The 20,217-nt window shown below is 48.2% G+C and overlaps 2 protein-coding genes across 7 annotated transcripts in view; one reads left to right on the top strand and one right to left on the bottom strand.

The window, feature by feature from the left end:
- The first annotated feature begins 7,645 nt into the window (after positions 1–7,645).
- Positions 7,646–19,743, top strand: TOR2A (torsin family 2 member A). 2 transcript variants are annotated; one of them, XM_069986256.1, is made up of 5 exons: positions 7,646–7,911; positions 10,069–10,334; positions 15,025–15,200; positions 15,311–15,438; positions 17,154–19,743. In XM_069986256.1, exons 1-5 carry the CDS (start codon positions 7,788–7,790, stop codon positions 17,396–17,398), a joined length of 939 nt encoding a protein of 312 aa, XP_069842357.1. In that variant the 5' UTR covers positions 7,646–7,787; the 3' UTR covers positions 17,399–19,743. The 2 variants fall into 2 exon arrangements, with proteins under 2 accessions (XP_069842357.1, XP_069842358.1); XM_069986257.1 differs by lacking the exon at positions 7,646–7,911 and adding an exon at positions 10,602–10,672 and having other exon boundaries at positions 10,252–10,334.
- TTC16 (tetratricopeptide repeat domain 16) overlaps positions 19,031–20,217 on the bottom strand; it is a 22,294-nt gene continuing 21,107 nt past the window's right edge. For all 5 annotated transcript variants that reach the window (XM_069986253.1, XM_069986250.1, XM_069986254.1 and 2 more), the window contains one exon: positions 19,031–20,016. In XM_069986253.1, the coding sequence (XP_069842354.1) occupies positions 19,858–20,016 (159 nt within the window). In that variant the 3' untranslated portion in view covers positions 19,031–19,857. The remainder of the gene's footprint in view (positions 20,017–20,217) is intronic.

The following is a 20,217-nucleotide window of genomic DNA, read 5'->3' as shown; positions in this document are numbered from 1 at the left end:
GCCTGTGCAGGACAGAATACATGAACCTTGTGTAGGAGAACCTGAGTGTAACAGAGAAAACCCTTGTGAGCCCCCAGACAGTCTGCACTGATCATAGGGGGTAAAGTCTTCCCTTTCATCTCGGCAGGGATTACTGTAACCCTTTGCTGCTGCTGATTTCCTTTTTGCTCACATAACACCCTGCAACCCCAGTGCATCAGTAACCTCTTCTCCCTCCACATGCTAAGTATAGTAGTATACTGTATAAATCACCCCTGGCACAGAGCAGCCTGTCCAGTGTGCTTTCATTAACACTATGTGGTAGCATAGCAGAGAGGAGTATACAATGTGTTGTACTGTAATTGTAATTGGCTTCAACAGTGAGACAGGAAGTTCCTGTGTGTGAACTACTGGCAAACAGGCCAGCTCGGCTCCTGCTCTCTGTGAGAGATAGCTACACCATGGAGTGGGCTCAGTATTGAGCACTAACATCACCTTGTTAGCACCCTGAAGGGTTCATCTAATAAAACCATGGAGGTTTTTAATTTTTGGGGGGATAGGTATGCTTTAAAAGAGGTTATCCCAAGAATTAATATAATCCCCTATTAACATGATCAGTGGGGTCAGAGCGCTGGTGGGAGTCCTGCTGATCCTGAGAAGAGATGTCAATTGTCCCCTGAGTAACCGGTGGAGAAGATTGCATGTGGTGCTTTAAAAATAGAAAAAAAGTGATACTTACCTACCCCTATTCCCTGCAGCTGCCACATTGACCCTTCTACTTGTCTTCCTGTGTCCTGTGACATGTTGTCCCTGCAAGTACTGCCTGAGGTGACACAAAACTGTGGCTAGTGACTGGACGAGCGGGGCAGTTCCTGCACGGACGAACCAGGTGACTGGGAGCCATCTGAAGAACAGCTGAAGTAGATCAGGCCAGGTGAGTATCACTTTACAACAACCCTTCTATTTTTAATAATGGGACTGATAGAGCCAAAGGGGTTCATAATAGAGGGAAATGGGAGCTAGGCTATGTTGACACACTGTATTTTGATCACTATTTCAGTCCATTTCGGTGCAAATTTTGTGGTGATTTTGAACTAAACATTAAATCTAATTTTTTATGGTCTCTGTACAACGGCCTCCTCCCCACATTGGCTACAGATGTCATTGCTGGAGCTTGGGTGTACAGACACCTGTGTAACCAAGCAAGTGTATCATTGTATAAAGGAGTAAAGATCAGCTGCAACTCACCACAAAAACGTGATGGGGTAAGGGAGGACTGACACACGTGTGCAACTAGCGACGATCGTTTTGTGCATTAGACGCACTTCATCAGGCTGGTGCACCATTTGATGGGCAATGTTCTGTTGGAAAGCTTGTGTCCTGGCATTGTAGACGCCACGTCCAACCTTCATGGCAGCGGTGCCCCCTAATGGCCCCGTTCAGGAACATAGCAAAGAGTAGAAAGTAGTGACTCAAACTCCAGATTCCTCGGATTTTAATATTATGGCGTCATACGTGACTGTGGAGACTGCAGGCAGAATATGGACACTAGAGGACGTCAGCATTATGGCAGAAGAATCGGTGCAGAATTGTGTCATTGCCCATGTAATATCCTAGTCACACATCAGACATGGCTGGCCTCCCATGTACAGGTAGTCGGCCTCTGATCACAGTCTTTGTACAGTGGCTGCAACATACCTTACAGGGCTATAGATAGTTATACAGTCTCTGGGCTACCTATATACTGTCTTTGGGCTATATACTGTCTCTGGGCGATAAATAGTTATACAGTCTCTGGGCTATATACAGTCTCGGGGTTATATATAGTCTCTGGGCTTTATACAGTCTCTGGGCTATATACAGTCGCTAGGCTACCCATATAAAGTCTCGGGGCTATACACAGTCTCGGGCTATAAATAGTTATACTGTCTCTGGGCTATATGAAGTCTCTGGGCTATATACTGTTTCTGGGCTATAAATAGTTATACTGTCTCTGGGCTATAAATAGTTATACTGTCTCTGAGCTATATACAGTCTCTGGGCTATATACTGTCTCTGAGCTATATACAGTCTCTGGGCTATAAGTAGTTATACTGTCTCTGGGCTATATACAGTCTCTGGGCTATATACTGTCTCTGGGCTATAAATAGTTATGCAGTCTCTGGGCTATATACTGTCTCTGGGCTATAAATAGTTATACAGTCTCTGGGCTATATACTGTCTCTGGGCTATAAATAGTTATGCAGTCTCTGGGCTATATACTGTCTCTGGGCTATAAATAGTTATACTGTCTCTGGGCTATATGCAGTCTTTGGGCTATATACTGTCTCTGGGCTATAAATAGTTATACTGTCTCTGGGCTATATGCAGTCTCTGGGCTATATACAGTCTCTGGGCTATATACTGTCTCTGGGCTATATGCAGTCTTTGGGCTATATACTGTCTCTGGGCTATAAATAGTTATATTGTCTCTGGGCTGTATACAGTCTCTGGGCTATAGACAATCTCTGGCTATGAATAGTTATACAGTCTCTGGGCTATATACAGTCTCTGGGCTATAAATAGTTATACAGTCCCTGGGTTATATACTGTCTCTGTGCTATATACTGTCTCTGGGCTATAAATAGTTATACTGTCTCTGGGCTATAAATAGTTATACAGTCTCTGGGTTATATACAGTCCCTGGGCTATATACTGTCTCTGGGCTATAAATAGTTATACTGTCTCTGGGCTATATACAGTCTCTGGGCTATATACAGTCTCTGGGCTATATACTGTCTCTGGGCTATATACAGTCTCTGGGCTATATACAGTCTCTGGGCTATATACTGTCTCTGGGCTATATACTGTCTCTGGGTTATATACAGTCCCTGGGCTATATACTGTCTCTGGGCTATAAATAGTTATACTGTCTCTGGGCTATATACAGTCTCTGGGCTATATACAGTCTCTGGGCTATATACAGTCTCTGGGCTATATACTGTCTCTGGGCTATATACAGTCTCTGGGCTATAAATAGTTATAATGTCTCTAGGCAATAAATAGTTTTTCTGTCTCTGGGCTATATACAGTGTCTGAGCTATATACAGTCTCTGGGCTATGGATAGTTATACTATTATGGTGTCCCACTACAGGTGTTGCTTCTATTCACACCCTTCCTAAAAGTCTGTACTTTTTGTGTTCTTATTGCAGCTACGGTATTACTAAGGGTGACCACTAGATGTCACTCTATTGTATAACTAAAGTATAGAAGCTGCACAGCTGAAGTGTCTCAAAGGGTTATTGTTTGTGTATGTACCAGATTCTGTAAGCCAGTAGGATCTCTCCTTTCTTCTGGCCTATCACCTCTTTCCTTTCCACTCTTTCCACCCAACCACAGCGCACCTTACACGCTTGTTAGGAAGTTAGTCCCTTGGGTGAGAGAGAAGTCTTAGCTGAGCCTCGGTGGAGAAAGGACACAGCTCAGATAGCTCTCCACAGTGGTTCTACCTGGGTCCTGGCCCTCTGCCAGGTCCCCCCTACAAGTGGAGTCTTAGTACCCCGGATGGGTAGAACTCAGAACAGAGCCCGCTTACCAACCTCTTTCTTGAAGTATCAAACACGCTGTGTGATGCACTGTTAAGCCCTTCACGAGAGGACTAGCGAACAGATCATCTCAACCCACGCCGAGGACTAGGAGTAACTACAGTGCAGAATAGTATCCACAAAGGAGCCAAAGAGCTATGAACTGATCCGGGTGGAGCAAAGTTACTAAAGGTCTACGAACTCCATCTCGCAGCGCAGGCGTACTCAGAAAATTCTGACCATCCCAGTAACTAGGTCTGGGCCCTGTGTCACCCGTTAGAACGGTTCTGCCAACACTAGTGGGCATAAGGTGGTGTGAAGACTATAGGAAAGGTCAATACACAGGCACAGGTTGTTTCTTCTTCTTCTTCTACAAGTATTCTTCTCTACACTCCAACCTCCCGGCAGAGCACATTACTACTTGGGTTGAGACTCTCACGGCACTCTCCTCTCTACTACACTACCTCAGTACCACTTTATCAACTCTACTACATCGTACTCAGCACTTCTCACACAGATCTGTTGGTTCTATGTTTGTGTATTTATTGGATCTGTATCAAGTGTATCTCAAGATTTGTTGTGTTACCTGCTGCACATTCACAAGTAGTAAACCCAGTTAACGTTATCAGCTGAGTCTGTCATTATCCACCACCACCTGCACAGCACGTACACCGCAACCTTGAAACATTTCCCCTTTCTGTGGGTGGTGGGTCCTACCACTATTCGGGAGGGTCACTACACCACTCTGACGACCTGTGACTACACTATCCCAAGGGACCCTGCAGCAACCCGACAGGACACCGACCACAGAGAAGAAGGGTACAACCGGCCGTAAGGCAAAACCCTTAAGGTCTGGCTGCATCTTGGCCATACACCACAGGAAGTGGTGTCACACTTCCCCCTAGCAAGTGACCACCCATCCCACCTCTACAACATCCTCTGGGGGTCACCACACTAGCAACCACAGTCACCTCATATGAACCCCACCCCATAGTCCAGCACCTTCTGCTCCCTACAGACACAGTCATGCTGGCCTCCCCTAAGCTGTGCCTCAGTGCAGCCAGTACTTTATTCAAGTGTGTAAACAAAGGGTCGTACAAGCAAAGAGACACATCCGTATATTGAAGAATGTGTTTCACAGCTGTCCACGCCTGGTGAGGCCGTGCCCAACTAATCCTGCCCATAAACCGCCATTACCACAACCACCAAAGTATCATTTTGGACAGTGGCGGATTATAATATGGGCGGCCTGAGGCGCCGGGGGTGCCCATGCCAAGCCGCCCACATTATAATCCGCCACTGCGGCTGTGGGTGACTCTCTTGTGACCGCAAGCATTATTTAGCTTGCGGTCACAAGAGTCCGGCTGTCCCCTGGCTGATGCGCAGCTGCTGGGGGTGTCCCGTCCTATCCACGGCAGTGCACACATCAGAGAGCTCCCCGAGCGCCTGTGGCTGTGACGGGGAGCTCTCTGATGCACGCGCTGCCGGAAATAGGACGGGACACCCCCGGCAGCCGCGCATCAGACGGGGACAGACCAGGAGGCGAGAGGCCCGACAGGGGAACGGATGGCAGGTGATTACTGTTGTGTTATTTTTTTATTGTTGTGTGTTATCTGCATAGGGGGGGAAGAGGGGGCCAGCAATGAGGGGGAAGAGGGAAGAGGGGGACCATCTATAAGGGGGGAGAGGGAAGAGGGGGACCATCTATAAGGGGGGGAGAGGGAAGAGGGGGACCATCTATAAGGGGGGGAGAGGGAAGAGGGGGACCATCTAAAAGGGGGGAGAGGGAAGAGGGGGACCATCTATAAGGGGGGAGAGGGAAGAGGGGGACCATCTATAAGGGGGGGAGAGGGAAGAGGGGGACCATCTAAAAGGGGGGAGAGGGAAGAGGGGGACAATCTAAAAGGGGGGGGAGAGGGAAGAGGGGGACCATCTAAAAGGGGGGGAGAGGGAAGAGGGGGACCATCTATAAGGGGGGGAGAGGGAAGAGGGGGGCCATCTATAAGGGGGGAGAGGGAAGAGGGGGACCATCTATAAGGGAGGGAGAGGGAAGAGGGGGACCATCTATAAGGGGGGGAGAGGGGGACCATCTATAAGGGGGGGAGGGAAGAGGGGGACCATCTATAAGGGGGGGAGAGGGGGGCCATCTATAAGGGGGGGAAGAGGGGAGAGGGGGACCATCTATAAGGGGGGGGGAGGGAAGAGGGGGACCATCTATAAGGGGGGGAGAGGGAAGAGGGGGACCATCTATAAGGGGGGAATAGGGAACAGGGGGACCATCTATAAGGGGAGAAGATGGGGACCATCTATAAGGGGGGAAGAGGGGGCCAGCTGACATCCTCTGTGCTGCTGTGACCTCCCCTATAGATCAGAACCCTCCTCTCCTGACATCCTCTGTGCTGCTGTGACCCTGTGACCTCCCCTATAAGATCAGCATCCTCCTCTCCTGACATCCTCTGTGCTGCTGTGACCCTCCCCTATTAGATCAGCGCCCTCCTCTCCTGACATCCTCTGTGCTGCTCGGACCTCTCCTATAGATCAGCACCCTCCTCTCCTGACATCCTCTGTGCTGCTCGGACCTCTCCTATAGATCAGCACCCTCCATTCCTGACATCCTCTGTGCTGCTGTGACCCTGCGACCTCCCCTATAAGATCAGCTCCCTCCTCTCCTGAAACCAGGTGGCAATATGTTTTGTGGGGTGGACAATGCTTACTGGGAGCAGCTAGGGACCAAACATTATGTTTATTGTGGCCAGCAGGGAGGGGAGGCAGGCAGTGTTTATTGGGGACAGTGTGTGTGTGTGTGTGTTTGGGGGGGGGTTAGTAGCGGAGTATAATGTGGGCGGATTGACCGGGGGGGGGGGGGGGCAGTTTGGGTGGACAGCCCGGGGCCCAGGGTACATTTAATCCGCCACTGACATAGCTATATATCTGTATATACACTTTCTGTAGTGGCTGTATACACGTCCTGCACTGTGTCCATAGCCATATACCTGTAGATACATGTCCTGTAGTGGCTGTATACCTGTATATACACGTCCTGTAGTGGTTATATACCTGTATATACACATCCAGGTCTCTGCTGATACTCCCTAATAATGACAAATAATAATATAGCCCAGCCATGGGTCGCTGCTTAGTGAGTTACTTTTTTTTTCCTCCTTACTTTATTGAAACAAAATATCGCCAGTTTGGCACAGTCAAGTGAGTGTAGCTTGCAAAAGGGGTGTGGCTTACAAACGAGGCTTAAAGGGGTTGTCCGGCGCTAAAAAATTATTCACAGAATAACACACATTACAAAGTTATACAACTTTGTAATGTATGTTATGTCTGTGAATGGCCCCCTTCCCCGTGTCCCACCACCCCCACCCGTGTACCCGGAAGTGTGGTGCGCTATACATACCTGTCACGTGCCGACCACGGTCTCCGATCCTCAGCAGTGACGTCTTCTTCGGGCGGCCAGTGGATCTTCCCGAGTGCCGGCCGCCCTCTGCAGCGTCATCAGCCGCTCAGCCGCGATTGGCTGAGCACAGTTATGACACGGCAGAGGGGGGCTGGCATGAGGGACGGGTGCAGCGGTTCAGCCGGCCTCCCGAAGATGACGTCATTGTCCCAAGATGGCGGACGGGGGTCCCCACGAGATGCGGTGAGTATAATACACCAACACTTCTGGCCTGGTCTGGCGTGGGTGAGGGGAGACACGGGAAGGGGGCCATTCACATACATAACACACATTACAAAGTTGTATAACTTTGTAATGTGTGTTATTTTGTGAATAATTGTTTAGCGCCGCACTACCCCTTTAAGGCAGAAAGTTGGAGATACAAACAGGTTATGGGGGCCCCAAACACATTTTTTGCACAGGGCCTTCTGCGGTCTGTGTCCGCCCCAGTATTCACACATCAATATCTTTTTTTTTTTCTTTAGTCAGAAAAAGCTTCTGATTTGGGCAAAAAAGCTGGAAGAACTGCTGATGGAGTACGCTGCAGTGTTCCTGGCCACCAGTAGATGGCGCTGGTACACTATACCCCTTCCTGTGATGTAGAAGTTTACAGCGCTAAAGCCAAGGAGGGAGTTGTGGTCAGGTGATAGGGTCACATGACTGTGACGTCATCCGCGGATCTCCAATTCCTAGTAGAAAGGTTGTGACTAAATCCCAGTAGTAGAAGCGGGAGACGTTGGCAGTGCACGTGCTGTGCGGAGGAGACACCGCTCTTCCCGTCATGCTGCGGGGCAGGTGAAGGATGGCGGGCAGCCTCAGTCTGCTGCTCCTGCTGATGCTGGGCACCGCAGGATGCTGGGAACTGCCGGCCCTCCACTGCAACCTGTACAACTCCTGCGAGTGCAGCTTCAAGCCGGACCTCAGTGGTGAGTGTGACGTTATGTGTGTGTGGACAGCTGTGGTGAGTGTGACGTTATGTGTGTGTGGACAGCTGTGGTGTGTGACGTCATGTGTATGGACAGCTGTGGTGAGTGTGACGTCATGTGTGTGTGGACAGCTGTGGTGAGTGTGACGTCATGTGTGTGTGGACAGCTGTGGTGAGTGTGACGTTATGTGTGTGTGGACAGCTGTGGTGAGTGTGACGTCATGTGTAGCACTAGGGTCCCCCAGCCTGGGGCTCCCATCATGCTCAGGCTGATTGGGAACTGCAACTGTGCCAGATGGACCTAATGCAGGTGACATGCACAGTCGGCTCTGCTGAGTGTCCCTGGACTGTGGATGGAGCTAGGGGGAGTAAACCGCTGCCAGGATCCACTATCAGCAGTTTAGGGCCCTTTTACACAGAAAGATTATCTGCCAAAGATTTGAAGCCAAAACCAGGAACAGACTATAAACAGAGATCAGGTCATACATCAAAGCCTGAGATTTCTCCTCTTTTTTCAAATCCATTCCTGGCTTTGGCTTCAAATCTTTGGCAGATAATCTGTCAGATAATCTTTCTGTGTAAAAGGGCCCTTAAAGGGAACCAATCACTTAAACACCTGTAACACTATAGGAATGTGCTGTAGCAGCACCCAGCATACTTCCCAAACATGCTTCTACACCCCCGTCCCTGGAATGTGCAACCTGAAAACTTACTTTATAAACTTGGCGCCCTGTATGTAAATTGCTCCAGGTAGTCATCTGGGCGGTGAGCCGCGGCAAGTGGTCACTGTCCCCTGGGCGTTCCGGAGCGGTAATCACACCCCTCTGGGCCAAGTTTATAAAGTAAGTTTTCAGGTTGCACATTCCAGGGACGGGGGTGTAGAAGCATGTTTGGGAAGTGTGCTGGGTGCTGCTACAGCACATTCCCATAGTGTTACAGGTGTTTAAGTGATTGGTTCCCTAGGGAGAGATGGCCTTTGGCTGTCAGGCCATGATGGGAGTTGTAGTTTTGCAGCAGCTGGAAACACAGATCCAGAGGGCCTAGGTGATAGTCCTTAGACTGTTAACTTTTAATTAAGGGGACAGTAGGTAGGGGGACCCACTGATGGGGACCCCTGACTATCCGGTCCTTATATCACATATGCTCACTGTTGCTCCATACTATCCAAATCCTTACAGTGATGTTAGTAGTGGATGGTATTTCATGGCACTTATTGGAGGGTCATGTAATGCCATGTCATGTAGAGTTCTCCAGGCTATAAGCTGCTCTGTGATGACAGAAGAGGGCATAGAGATTAGGAACATCAGCTGTGTCCGTGAGAAGTTAATGGATGGGATCCAGCATTGCCATCAACCAGCTACATAGACAATATACTACTGATCATTACAAGGAAACTGGAGACAATAAATGATTAGCAACTAGCTGAGGAGTCATGAAAAATATCTTTTGACATGTCAAGTTATTGATCACAGCGGGTCTCACTGCTGAGGCCCGCTGTGATCAGGAGATATAGCCAGAGAGAGAGCACGGAGGCCATAGGATCCACTTCCCGGCTGTACATCCAGAGCAGCCTATTCCAAGAATGAAAGCGTATGAGACTAGTGTGCTAAGACCCGCTGTGATCATGCGATATAGTCAGGGAGAGAGCACTGCGGTCATGTGATCCACTTCCCACCGTATCTCTGTAAGAGCTTATTCCGACAATGGAAGCTTATGAGACTAGTCTGCTGAGACCCGCTGTGATCAGGAGATATAGCCAGGGAGAAAGCATGGAGGCCATGTGAGCCATTTCCCGGCTGTACATCTGGAGCAGCCTATTCCGACAATGGAAGTCTATGAGACTAGTCTGCTGAGACCCACTGTGATGAGGAGATATAGCCAGGGAGAGAGCACTGCGGTCATGTGATCCACTTCCCACCGTACCTCTGTAACAACCTATTCCGGCAATGGAAGCCTATGAGACTAGTGTGCTGAGACCCGCTGTGATCAATAACTTTTGACATACCAAGTTATTCTTCATGACCGGAACGCCTTAAAGGGTTACATAGATGATGAAAGAATGGCGGATATTTCCTATACCATTTCCCCCAATATGATATGTTTGTATTATTGGTATTCTTCTATAAATTTAGTGTTTCCCCGTTTCTTGCCCCTACAGCGTTGGATTGTGATCTCGCCCGTAATGTGTTTGGTCAGCACCTGGCGCGGGAGCAGCTAGTGAAGGCCCTAAAGGGGTTCTTGCAGACGGACCACCCCAGTAAGCCTCTTGTACTGTCATTCCACGGCTGGAGCGGCACTGGAAAAACCTTTGTGAGTTCCCTGCTGGTCAAACACCTGTACAAGGACGGGAACCGAAGCCCGTACGTCCATCGCTTCTCCCCCATCCTGCACTTCCCTCATGTCCAGAATGTCAATCAGTACAAGGTGAGGGCTCTGCTTTGTTACCAGCTCCTTAAAGGGGTTATCCAGGCTTATAAAAACATGGCTGCTTTCTTTCAGAAACAGCACCTGTCTTGTCCTCAGTTTGGGTGGGGCATTGCAGCGCAGTTCCATTGAAGTGAGTGGGCCTAATGGTAATACCACACACAACCTGAGGACGGGGTGGCGCTGTTTTTGTAAGAAAATAGCTGTGCTTTTTCTAATGTAAATGTGTCTGTGTGTATTGATCAGTCCGTTTTTTCGGGTTTTCAGAACCACATGATGGTTAGTCGGGAGAAGCTCACAGCTGAGCGATTCACTTACTGCACTCAATGGATTCTATAGTAAGTCTATAGAGCCCGTAACCATCTGCTTCTCTCATTCTAACAATCACTTAGGGTCCTATTCAACGGGCCGATGGGGGCCCGATCAATAATGTAAACGAGTGCCAATCTGCTAGATTGGCGCTCGTTTACCGGGCCTATTATACGGCCTGATAATCGTTTAGTGAGGGCTGCAGGGACATCGTTACCGATGTCCTTGCAGCCCTTGTTTAAGCACCATACATTACCTAACCATGTTGCAGGTCTTCTCCTGCACTCCCCTTCCTCCCGGTCCCGCCTGCAGCAGCAGCTTCAGTGCGGCCTGTCTGAGCTGACGGACCGCTCAGCTAGGGATGCACGATGCACCGAAATATCGATACTACTATCGATATTTCGGGCAAAAAAACCGTTCGATACCAGGATTTCCTGGTATCGAAACTTTAAGTTAAGCAGAGAACACGGTGGGCGGCTAGCTGAGCGCCGGCCGTGTTCTCTATGTGCCTCCCCCTGCCCCCTGCAGTCTCCTCCTCTTCTCTCCCTCCCTCCGCTCCCATTGGCGCCAATTTCAAATAGCCGGCACTTAGCTATTGCTAGTGCCGGCTATTTAAGTATATAGATGCCGCTGTCACACTGACAGCGGCATCTGAGCCCTCCTGAGCCCGCTCCATATGCTGCAGGGGTCGGCTACTGTGTGTAACAGACCCCCGCTGCTGGTGTCTCTCTGATAACAGAGTCCGGCTCCGCCAGACTCTGTTATCAGAGAGATGATTTATGCCGAGGAGTCGGAGCTGCACGGAGAGCGGCTGGAGAGGGAGAGCGGGAGAGGAGGACGAAGGAGAAGGCTGGAGGGAGAGCGGGAGGTCCGGGAGAGAGGACGGAGGAGAAGGCTGGAGGGAGAGCGGGAGGTCCGGGAGAGAGGACGGAGGAGAAGGCTGGAGGGAGAGCGGGAGGTCCGGGAGAGAGGACGGAGGAGAAGGCTGGAGGGAGAGCGGGAGGTCCGGGAGAGAGGACGGAGGAGAAGGCTGGAGGGAGAGCGGGAGGTCCGGGAGAGAGGACGGAGGAGAAGGCTGGAGGGAGAGCGGGAGGTCCGGGAGAGAGGACGGAGGAGAAGGCTGGAGGGAGAGCGGGAGGTCCGGGAGAGGAGCCGGAGCTGCACAGAAGAGAGCGGGAGGTCACGGAGAGAGGAGGACGGAGAAGGCTGGAGGTGGGGAGGATGAAGAGGGAGAGCGGGGGTCTGTGAGATCCGGGGGAAGTGCAGCACATGTGAGGATCCAGCCGGCTGGCAGGTGGGGGAGGTGGCCGGGGCTGAGAGGAGCAGATAAGATCGGCTGTAGTGTGTGGGATCCTGTGTAACCTCCTCTTCTCTTCCTCCGCAATCTTGGTAACTGGTGTAGCAGAGCTGTCTTAGTGGTGGGTGGTGCAGGAGAGCTGTCTTAGTGATAGCTGATGCAGCAGAGCTGTCTTAGTGATAGCTGATGCAGCAGAGCTGTCTTAGTGATAGCTGATGTAGCAGAGCTGTCTTAGTGATAGCTGATGTAGCAGAGCTGTCTTAGTGATAGCTGATGTAGCAGAGCTGTCTTAGTGATAGCTGATGTAGCAGAGCTGTCTTAGTGATAGCTGATGTAGCAGAGCTGTCTTAGTGATAGCTGATGCAGCAGAGCTGTCTTAGTGATAGCAGATGTAGCAGAGCTGTCTTAGTGATAGCTGATGCAGCAGAGCTGTCTTAGTGATATCGGATGTAGCAGAGCTGTCTTAGTGATATCGGATGTAGCAGAGCTGTCTTAGTGTTATCTGATGTAGCAGAGCTGTCTTAGTGATAGCTGATGTAGCAGAGCTGTCTTAGTGATAGCTGATGTAGCAGAGCTGTCTTAGTGATAGCTGATGTAGCAGAGCTGTCTTAGTGATAGCTGATGCAGCAGAGCTGTCTTAGTGATAGCTGATGCAGCAGAGCTGTCTTAGTGATAGCTGATGCAGCAGAGCTGTCTTAGTGATAGCTGATGCAGCAGAGCTGTCTTAGTGATAGCTGATGCAGCAGAGCTGTCTTAGTGATAGCTGATGCAGCAGAGCTGTCTTAGTGATAGCTGATGCAGCAGAGCTGTCTTAGTGATAGCTGATGCAGCAGAGCTGTCTTAGTGATAGCTGATGCAGCAGAGCTGTCTTAGTGATAGCTGATGCAGCAGAGCTGTCTTAGTGATAGCTGATGCAGCAGAGCTGTCTTAGTGATAGCTGATGCAGCAGAGCTGTCTTAGTGATAGCTGATGCAGCAGAGCTGTCTTAGTGATAGCTGATGCAGCAGAGCTGTCTTAGTGATAGCTGATGCAGCAGAGCTGTCTTAGTGATAGCTGATGCAGCAGAGCTGTCTTAGTGATAGCTGATGCAGCAGAGCTGTCTTAGTGATAGCTGATGCAGCAGAGCTGTCTTAGTGATAGCTGATGCAGCAGAGCTGTCTTAGTGATAGCTGATGCAGCAGAGCTGTCTTAGTGATAGCTGATGCAGCAGAGCTGTCTTAGTGATAGCTGATGCAGCAGAGCTGTCTTAGTGATAGCTGATGCAGCAGAGCTGTCTTAGTGATAGCTGATGCAGCAGAGCTGTCTTAGTGATAGCTGATGCAGCAGAGCTGTCTTAGTGATAGCTGATGCAGCAGAGCTGTCTTAGTGATAGCTGATGCAGCAGAGCTGTCTTAGTGATAGCTGATGCAGCAGAGCTGTCTTAGTGATAGCTGATGCAGCAGAGCTGTCTTAGTGATAGCTGATGCAGCAGAGCTGTCTTAGTGATAGCTGATGCAGCAGAGCTGTCTTAGTGATAGCTGATGCAGCAGAGCTGTCTTAGACAGATATCACTAACTTTATTTTTAACACAATAAAATAAAAATAGGCCAAAAATTGGTATCACTGTAATAGTGCAGGGGTATTATATTTCTACCATTTTTTTTTTTTTCTTTTATACTTTACTAAGTATCGAACTGGTATTGAGTATCGAAATAAAAAAGTTAGTATCGGTATCGAACTCAAAATTCTGGTATCGTGACATCACTACGCTCAGCCAATCACTGGTAAGGACTGGTGCGGCCAGTGATTGGCTGAACGGTCAGTCAGCTCAGACAGGCCGCTCCGAAGCTGCTGCGGCGGGACCGGGAGGAAGAAGGAGCGCAGGTGAAGCCCTGAAACATGTGTAGGTAATGTATGGCGCTTGTGGAATCGGCGGTTGCCGCCTATTCAACAAAGCGATGCGCGGTGGGTGCGCAATGGTTTTAGATTTTAACCTAAATAAACGGTAAGTCGCTGACACTATCATCGTCTGATCGTTATCTCTATTCCACTGCGTGGAATAGGCTTCTCAGACCTCAACCAATCAAAACTTTATCCAATGACAAGGACACTTTAGCTTATGACTGACAACTTCCACTGAGGTTCCCTGACTACTAGCAGAGGTCAGATAGTGGACGGAGAGAAGGTGTTTCTACAACGATCAGTCCTTATCTACATTGACTTACGAGGAACTGTATAAATAAAGCATTTTAGGTAAGGCTTCTAATACTCTCCACAGCTGCTGCAGAACCTCATTTTGTTGAGGGGGGTGAAGCCTCTTGATGGCCACTGACTGAAATGAAGCTCTACGATACACACATGCACTCATCCAACCCATAGCTGTGGCCCTTACTCCTCCATGTACATGCACACTTGGTTCAGCTGAGCATGCATATCTTCTCAGACTGGGATCCAACATGTCCGAGAAGCTGTCATTGAAGTGTTGCGAGGCCCCATGCTCATCATATAATCTAAACCAGGGGTAGGGAACCTTCAGGCCCTCCAGCTGTTGCAAAACTACAATTCTCATCATGCCTGGACAGCCGAAGCGAAGCTTCGGCTGTCCAGGCATGATGAGAATTGTAGTTTTTAAACAGCTGGAGGGCCTGAAGGTTCCCCATCCCTGGTGTAAACATTCATCGGTCTTCCAGCTACTGTGTGTCAGCAGACTTCAGGTGTCCTGTGAGAGTCCAGAGTCCGCTGGACCGTCATCAGTAGCAGCGTGTAGTCCACTGACTAATCTGCAGGGCAGCCAACAGGAATTGGGAGCTGCCAGGAGTTTATCGTCCTGGTATAATAGTTTCTCCTCAGTTAACCCTGACATTGCCTTATAGCTTATACAGGTTCCTATCTTTATGCCAGGACACTACGTCTTATGTAACAGCAAAGTCTGCTGCAGTGCTGGAACGTGATAGGAGCTATCTATCACTTGTAGTTGTCACTGAATGAACATTGCAGGTCACAGGTCAGTGATGACGTGACATTAGTTCTTTGCTGCCTGCTGCTTTACTGTTTTTGTTGCATGGATCCTGTGTAACGTGATGATGTCATATTGTGATTATACAGGAGGAGCTGAAGCAGTGGATCCAGGGGAACCTCACCGCCTGCAGCCGCTCCTTGTTTCTCTTCGAGGAGATGGATAAGATGCATCCGGGGTTGATAGACGTCATTGCCCCCTTTCTGGGTCCGTCTTGGGTCGTCTTTGGTTCCAACTACAAGAAGGCCATCTTTGTATTTATCAGGTGGATACACCTTCTATCTCTCTAGCACTTCTGCATATAGCGGTTGTCTGGGAACAATAGGGGACGCAGCTGAAAGCAATTTTTCATGTTGTTGTTTTTTTTTATCACAGTAATTCAGGAGGCGACGCCATTAATAATGTAGCCCTGAACTTCTGGAGGGAACACAAGGACAGAGAGGAGATTCAGCTCGGGGATGTGGTTCCTGCTATAACCAAAGCCGTGATCGCAGACCAAGAACGTGAGTATCATTTTATCAGTGCAATACATGGGCAACAAGTAACAGACATCCAGAACATATTAAAGGGGTTATCCAGGCTTAGAAAAACATGGCCGCTTTCTTCCAGTGTGGGTTTCGCAGCTCAGTTCCATTGAAGTGAATGGAACTGAATTGTAATACTACCGACAACATCATCATGTGACTGCAACTTGTACTGTATTCTTCTCTCTTACGTACATGGTCATGAATATGATGTAGCGCAGTGAGGATCACAAGAGTATCTGCTGAGAATTGGCGGGAGGTGGATTTGTTGTGGTTATGATACACAATTACTATAATGGCTAGGACTGTGACCTCTGGTGCCTAGCCACCTGCCATGCGGGGAGACAGTTCTGTTCATGTGAATGCTGTTCCATTGTGTAGCCAGTATAACCACTGCGCAGGGTCTCGGAGGTCAGACCCCACTGATCATATTGTGCCATCACCTTTGGGAGGTGGGAATAATTCTTTCAAAGTGTCATTTACAAAAAGATTTTGACATAAGTTTTGATCAGTCGGGGTCAAAGTGTTCAGACCCCATTCAATCATTAAAATAACCCTAGAGAAGAGCGCAGCTCTGTGCTTCACTCACAAACACTGTTATAAATCTATGGGAGCATCTACTGCAACTGAAAAAAAAAAAATCACAGCTGGGGAGTAAAGCACCCAGCCATCTGCTTCTCCCCGCTTTCTCTGTTAAACATCTAGACACCAATTGATTAAAATTTTTGAGATGTCGCAGGGCTCCAGACTAAAAAATATACCTAGGAGCCATTGGCTCCTAACCTGAAAAATTTAGGCGCCAAATAGAATATTTGGTCGCCAACATTTTAAAACATGGAAAATTAATGTTATGTTAAATGGGACTTACTGTGTGCAGAGGCCACGGCATTCTCCTCCTCCTCCTCCTCCTTTAGATCCTTTCTTTTCTTAGTTTGAAAACGTTCAACATGGAAACTTGCAACTTGCAGTGTATACATACACACACACACACACACACACACACACACACACACACACACTGAGGGAAGTGGTACTGTGCAGTGTATATACATACAGACACTGAGGGAAGTGGTACTGTGCAGTCTATATATACAGACACTGAGGGAAGTGGTACTGTGCAGTCTATATATACAGACACTGAGGGAAGTGGTACTGTGCAGTGTATACATACCCCCTCGCACCCCACACGCACTGACTACCGCACCTGGCCGCCATCACAACAGACACACTACCAATCCCCCACCCAGGCCGCGGTCCCCCCACACAGATTAATGGCCGGCCGCCACCCCTGCCGTCCCTCCGGTTGTACTCACACACTCAATCCACAATCTTGGTGCCGCTGGGGTGAACTTGAAGAGAGGCGGGAGAGAGGCGCTGGAGGAGTGTGGCGCCTCTGCGGCCGTCCGTCCAATGAATGACGGACGTGCTGGATGACGTCACTGGAGAAGCGTGTCCCCGCACACGTCATCCAGCACGTCCGTCATTCATTGGCCGCCGCCGGGGCCAGTCGCAAATGGCGCCCAGATTAATAAATCTGGGTGCCATTTGCAAGATATCAGTCGCATTGGCGACCATTTTGGTCGCCATCTGGAGCCCTGTGTCAAATGTTTTCGCCAATAAAGGGGACTTATTAAATGGGATATTCTCTCATGTCTCTTCTATCTGATTGTTTGTTTTTTTTTCCATATATATAGATGGCTTCTGGCAATCTGAGATCATAAAGCAGAATCTGATTGACGTCATCGTGCCTTTCTTACCTCTCCGTCCCAATCACATCCGGCACTGCGTGCGCAGCGAGCTGGAGCAGATGGGGTTGGAGTCTGAGGAAGACCTGGTGCACTCTGTGGCGGACAGTCTCATTTATTTCCCTGAAGATGAGAAGGTTTTCTCCTCCACCGGCTGCAAAACCGTAGCGTTCAGGATCAACTACTACTTATAAGGGACGGCCTTGGGCTGGAGCAATACAGACTTGGAAGCGGAAACCGTTTTCTTCTATAGATTCATGTCCGGCGTCATGAGACCGACTGGATTTCGGTTATTTTTTTCTCTCAGCCAAAACCAGGAATGGGGCAGACAATATAGGAAACTATAAGCTTTCAAGCTTTTTATCTGTGTTTTTGACCCACTTCTGGGTCTGGCTAAAATGATTGGCCAAGATACTACCTGATACTCCTCTGCCAAACAATGGTTTGCTAGGTACAAACTCCACCTGATCCCCATCCTGGATAACAGCATTACACAAATCTAGAGCGAATTATGTTGTCTCTGGATATATTATTGCTATTATTTTTGTACACTTGGAAGATGCTGTCTTGGTTTTATTAGCACTTTTAGGCTGAATTGTAAATGGAGGCTGATACTGTAGATATATTCTTCAGCTATATATATATATATATATATATATATAATATATATATATATATATATATATATATAACTCCCGACACTGTAAAGCCTACAGCTCCTTGTACCTTATGAGCGATGTTTGGCTCAGCCAAGCTGTGGTGTTCTGAATGGAGGGGTGAGTTGCCACCCGACTCAGTAGTGGTCTCACTGAAATTAATCAGTTCAGACAATACGTATTTTACATAATTTATAATTGTACTTGGCTTTTAATGCATTTCATAGTAGGAATAAAGAGGCTGAATAGTGACCTTTATAGGTCGCATCACTGCAGGGTACAGATTCTGGGGAGACATCATAAAACCTTGTATAGGAATGACCTGTCTTCTACCGTAGCGTCATAAACGCTTACATATCAGCACTTTCTGTGAAAGGAGAATAAAAGCGACCGCTCTGGTTTGGGGCTGCTGTAAATATTTCAGAATCATACTGTGAGCAATAAGCTTGTATCAGCGCGCTATTGCTTCTGTACAATCTAATGTACATCTTGCACCTTGTTAGGGTTTGTGCACACTGAGGAAAAGGTGAGGAATCCGCTCTTATTTCATCTTGAAATTCCTCCCCTAAAATATGTATAGAGCAATCTCCCATTGTGTTCAACGTGATTTCCACTCTGTTGTTCACACTGCAGAATTTTCTGCCGCTAATCTGCTTTCTGCCCAAAGAATTGACATGCCAATTCTTTGGGCAGATTCTGCTAGAGAATTCCTATAGAAGTCAATGGGTCCTTGCATTCTGCTCCTATTCTGCCAGAGCTGAATAGGCGAGGGATTTCAAGCAGAAAACTTTCCTCTACAATTCCTCAGTGTGCACATACCCTGAGTCTTAAAGCAGAATCCAAGTGGTGCTAAAGCACAATGGTCTGTATGTGTCCTTACAGGGGGTTATCCCATGAACCATCTCAATCTGCAAAAGTACAGGTGTCTATATAGTGAGCTAGTACTAGGCAATTAAGCAATAAAATTATTTTTAATTTAAATTTTTTATTCTTTGTGTTATGTAGGATGTAGCTCTATATCATGTGCCTCCATGTGCAGTCCTTCCCTGGCTACATGCATAGTAGTCCTTCTGATCCCTTTGTATTCTGGAGCATGTCAGTCTCATTGCCTTCACTAATAAGCTATTGATGTAGTATCCTCTCTCTGCTTGTCAGAGGAGGAGAATACTGTCGTGCTAGCTCAGGGACGACTATGACAAGCAGAGAAGAGGCTGCAGAATCGGGAGGCTGACACACTAGGATCCCTGTGCATTTCCAGTGAGACCAGGCTGAGCTGTAAGCAGAGAAACGTTATCATGTGTGTCCACATATAGCAAGAGGGATGAAATATAGGGAAGGATGCTCAAACAGTGGCGGAATGTGTTAATAGATATAAAAAAGTGTTTAAAGGGATCCTGTCATCTTTCATGCTGCCTGAACCATGAATTATCGGCATGGTCCCTGGCAGCTGCTTCTCACCCCAACAGCCTCGATTAATAGATTCCTCTCTATAACCAAACAAGGGGGAGATCTATCAAGGTCGGCAGGGGGTGGGAGAGGGAAGAGGCCCCTGTGGTCCAGGGAGCGTAAAGTGATGAAGGTTTGCCATTCAATACAAGTGTGCTTTATTTAATGGAAAAATATGCATGTTTTTTTTTTTCTCTCCCTGTAGGACAACCCCTTTAAGCCATCTTGGAAAAACACTATGGCAGAAGTGGATCTATAATGTAAAATAGTCTACATCTTCCTGCTGGATTCACTTCTAGCTTTGTGTTTTCCCCAAAGATACTGTGATTTAAAAACTGAGCCTTTATGGTTTTTAAAAATGTTTTCAGGGCCCAATATAATCATGTGCAGAATTACTGTTCATAGCGCTATCCAATAAAGATTTTTAGGAAAACTTTAGATCATTTTCCTCCAGTTTATTATTGTTGCCTCCTGTGGTCCCCGGGAGATGGAACGCGTGGCTCTACCGCTGTTGTGATACTACAGGTTACAGACTGCTGACCGCTCCTGTCTTATCTGGTACTCATCAGTCCCAGTCCAAACGTCTTCCAGTTATAAGGAGCATTGGTATCGGGTGTTTCCTCTTGGGGTGGCGGCGGTCTAGTGATGCGTGGAGCTGTCGACTTCAGGTATCCTTGCCTGTCAAGTGCCGCTTGGATATCGGTTTTAAGCTGTATAGACAGAAAAGATTTATTTTTATTTGGTCCATCTCACCAGGTTACAAAAAGATCTTGGCGATCAAACCAAGTGCAGAGTAATATATGTCTGAGTAGGTTTGTGCACACAGGAGGATTATGGGGGAGTTTATCATTTGAGATGTATGCACCTTCCAGCCTTTTTATGTAAATGGTTGTGTAGTGTGCGCATCATTT

This window comes from Dendropsophus ebraccatus, chromosome 10 (assembly GCF_027789765.1).
Source record: "Dendropsophus ebraccatus isolate aDenEbr1 chromosome 10, aDenEbr1.pat, whole genome shotgun sequence".
Lineage (NCBI taxonomy): Eukaryota > Metazoa > Chordata > Amphibia > Anura > Hylidae > Dendropsophus > Dendropsophus ebraccatus.
Note: the sequence above shows the minus strand (reverse complement) of the source record. Positions and strands in the feature narration are given on the sequence as shown.

What these genes read in the sequence shown, in the direction of transcription:
- TOR2A (XM_069986256.1), top strand. Translation starts at nt 7,788, where the DNA reads ATGGCGGGCAGCCTCAGTCTGCTGCTCCTGCTGATGCTGGGCACCGCA. An exon ending in CTTCAAGCCGGACCTCAGTG is followed by an intron (nt 7,912 to 10,068) that starts GTGAGTGTGACG and finishes TTGCCCCTACAG; the next exon opens with CGTTGGATTGTGATCTCGCC. An exon ending in AGAATGTCAATCAGTACAAG is followed by an intron (nt 10,335 to 15,024) that starts GTGAGGGCTCTG and finishes GTGATTATACAG; the next exon opens with GAGGAGCTGAAGCAGTGGAT.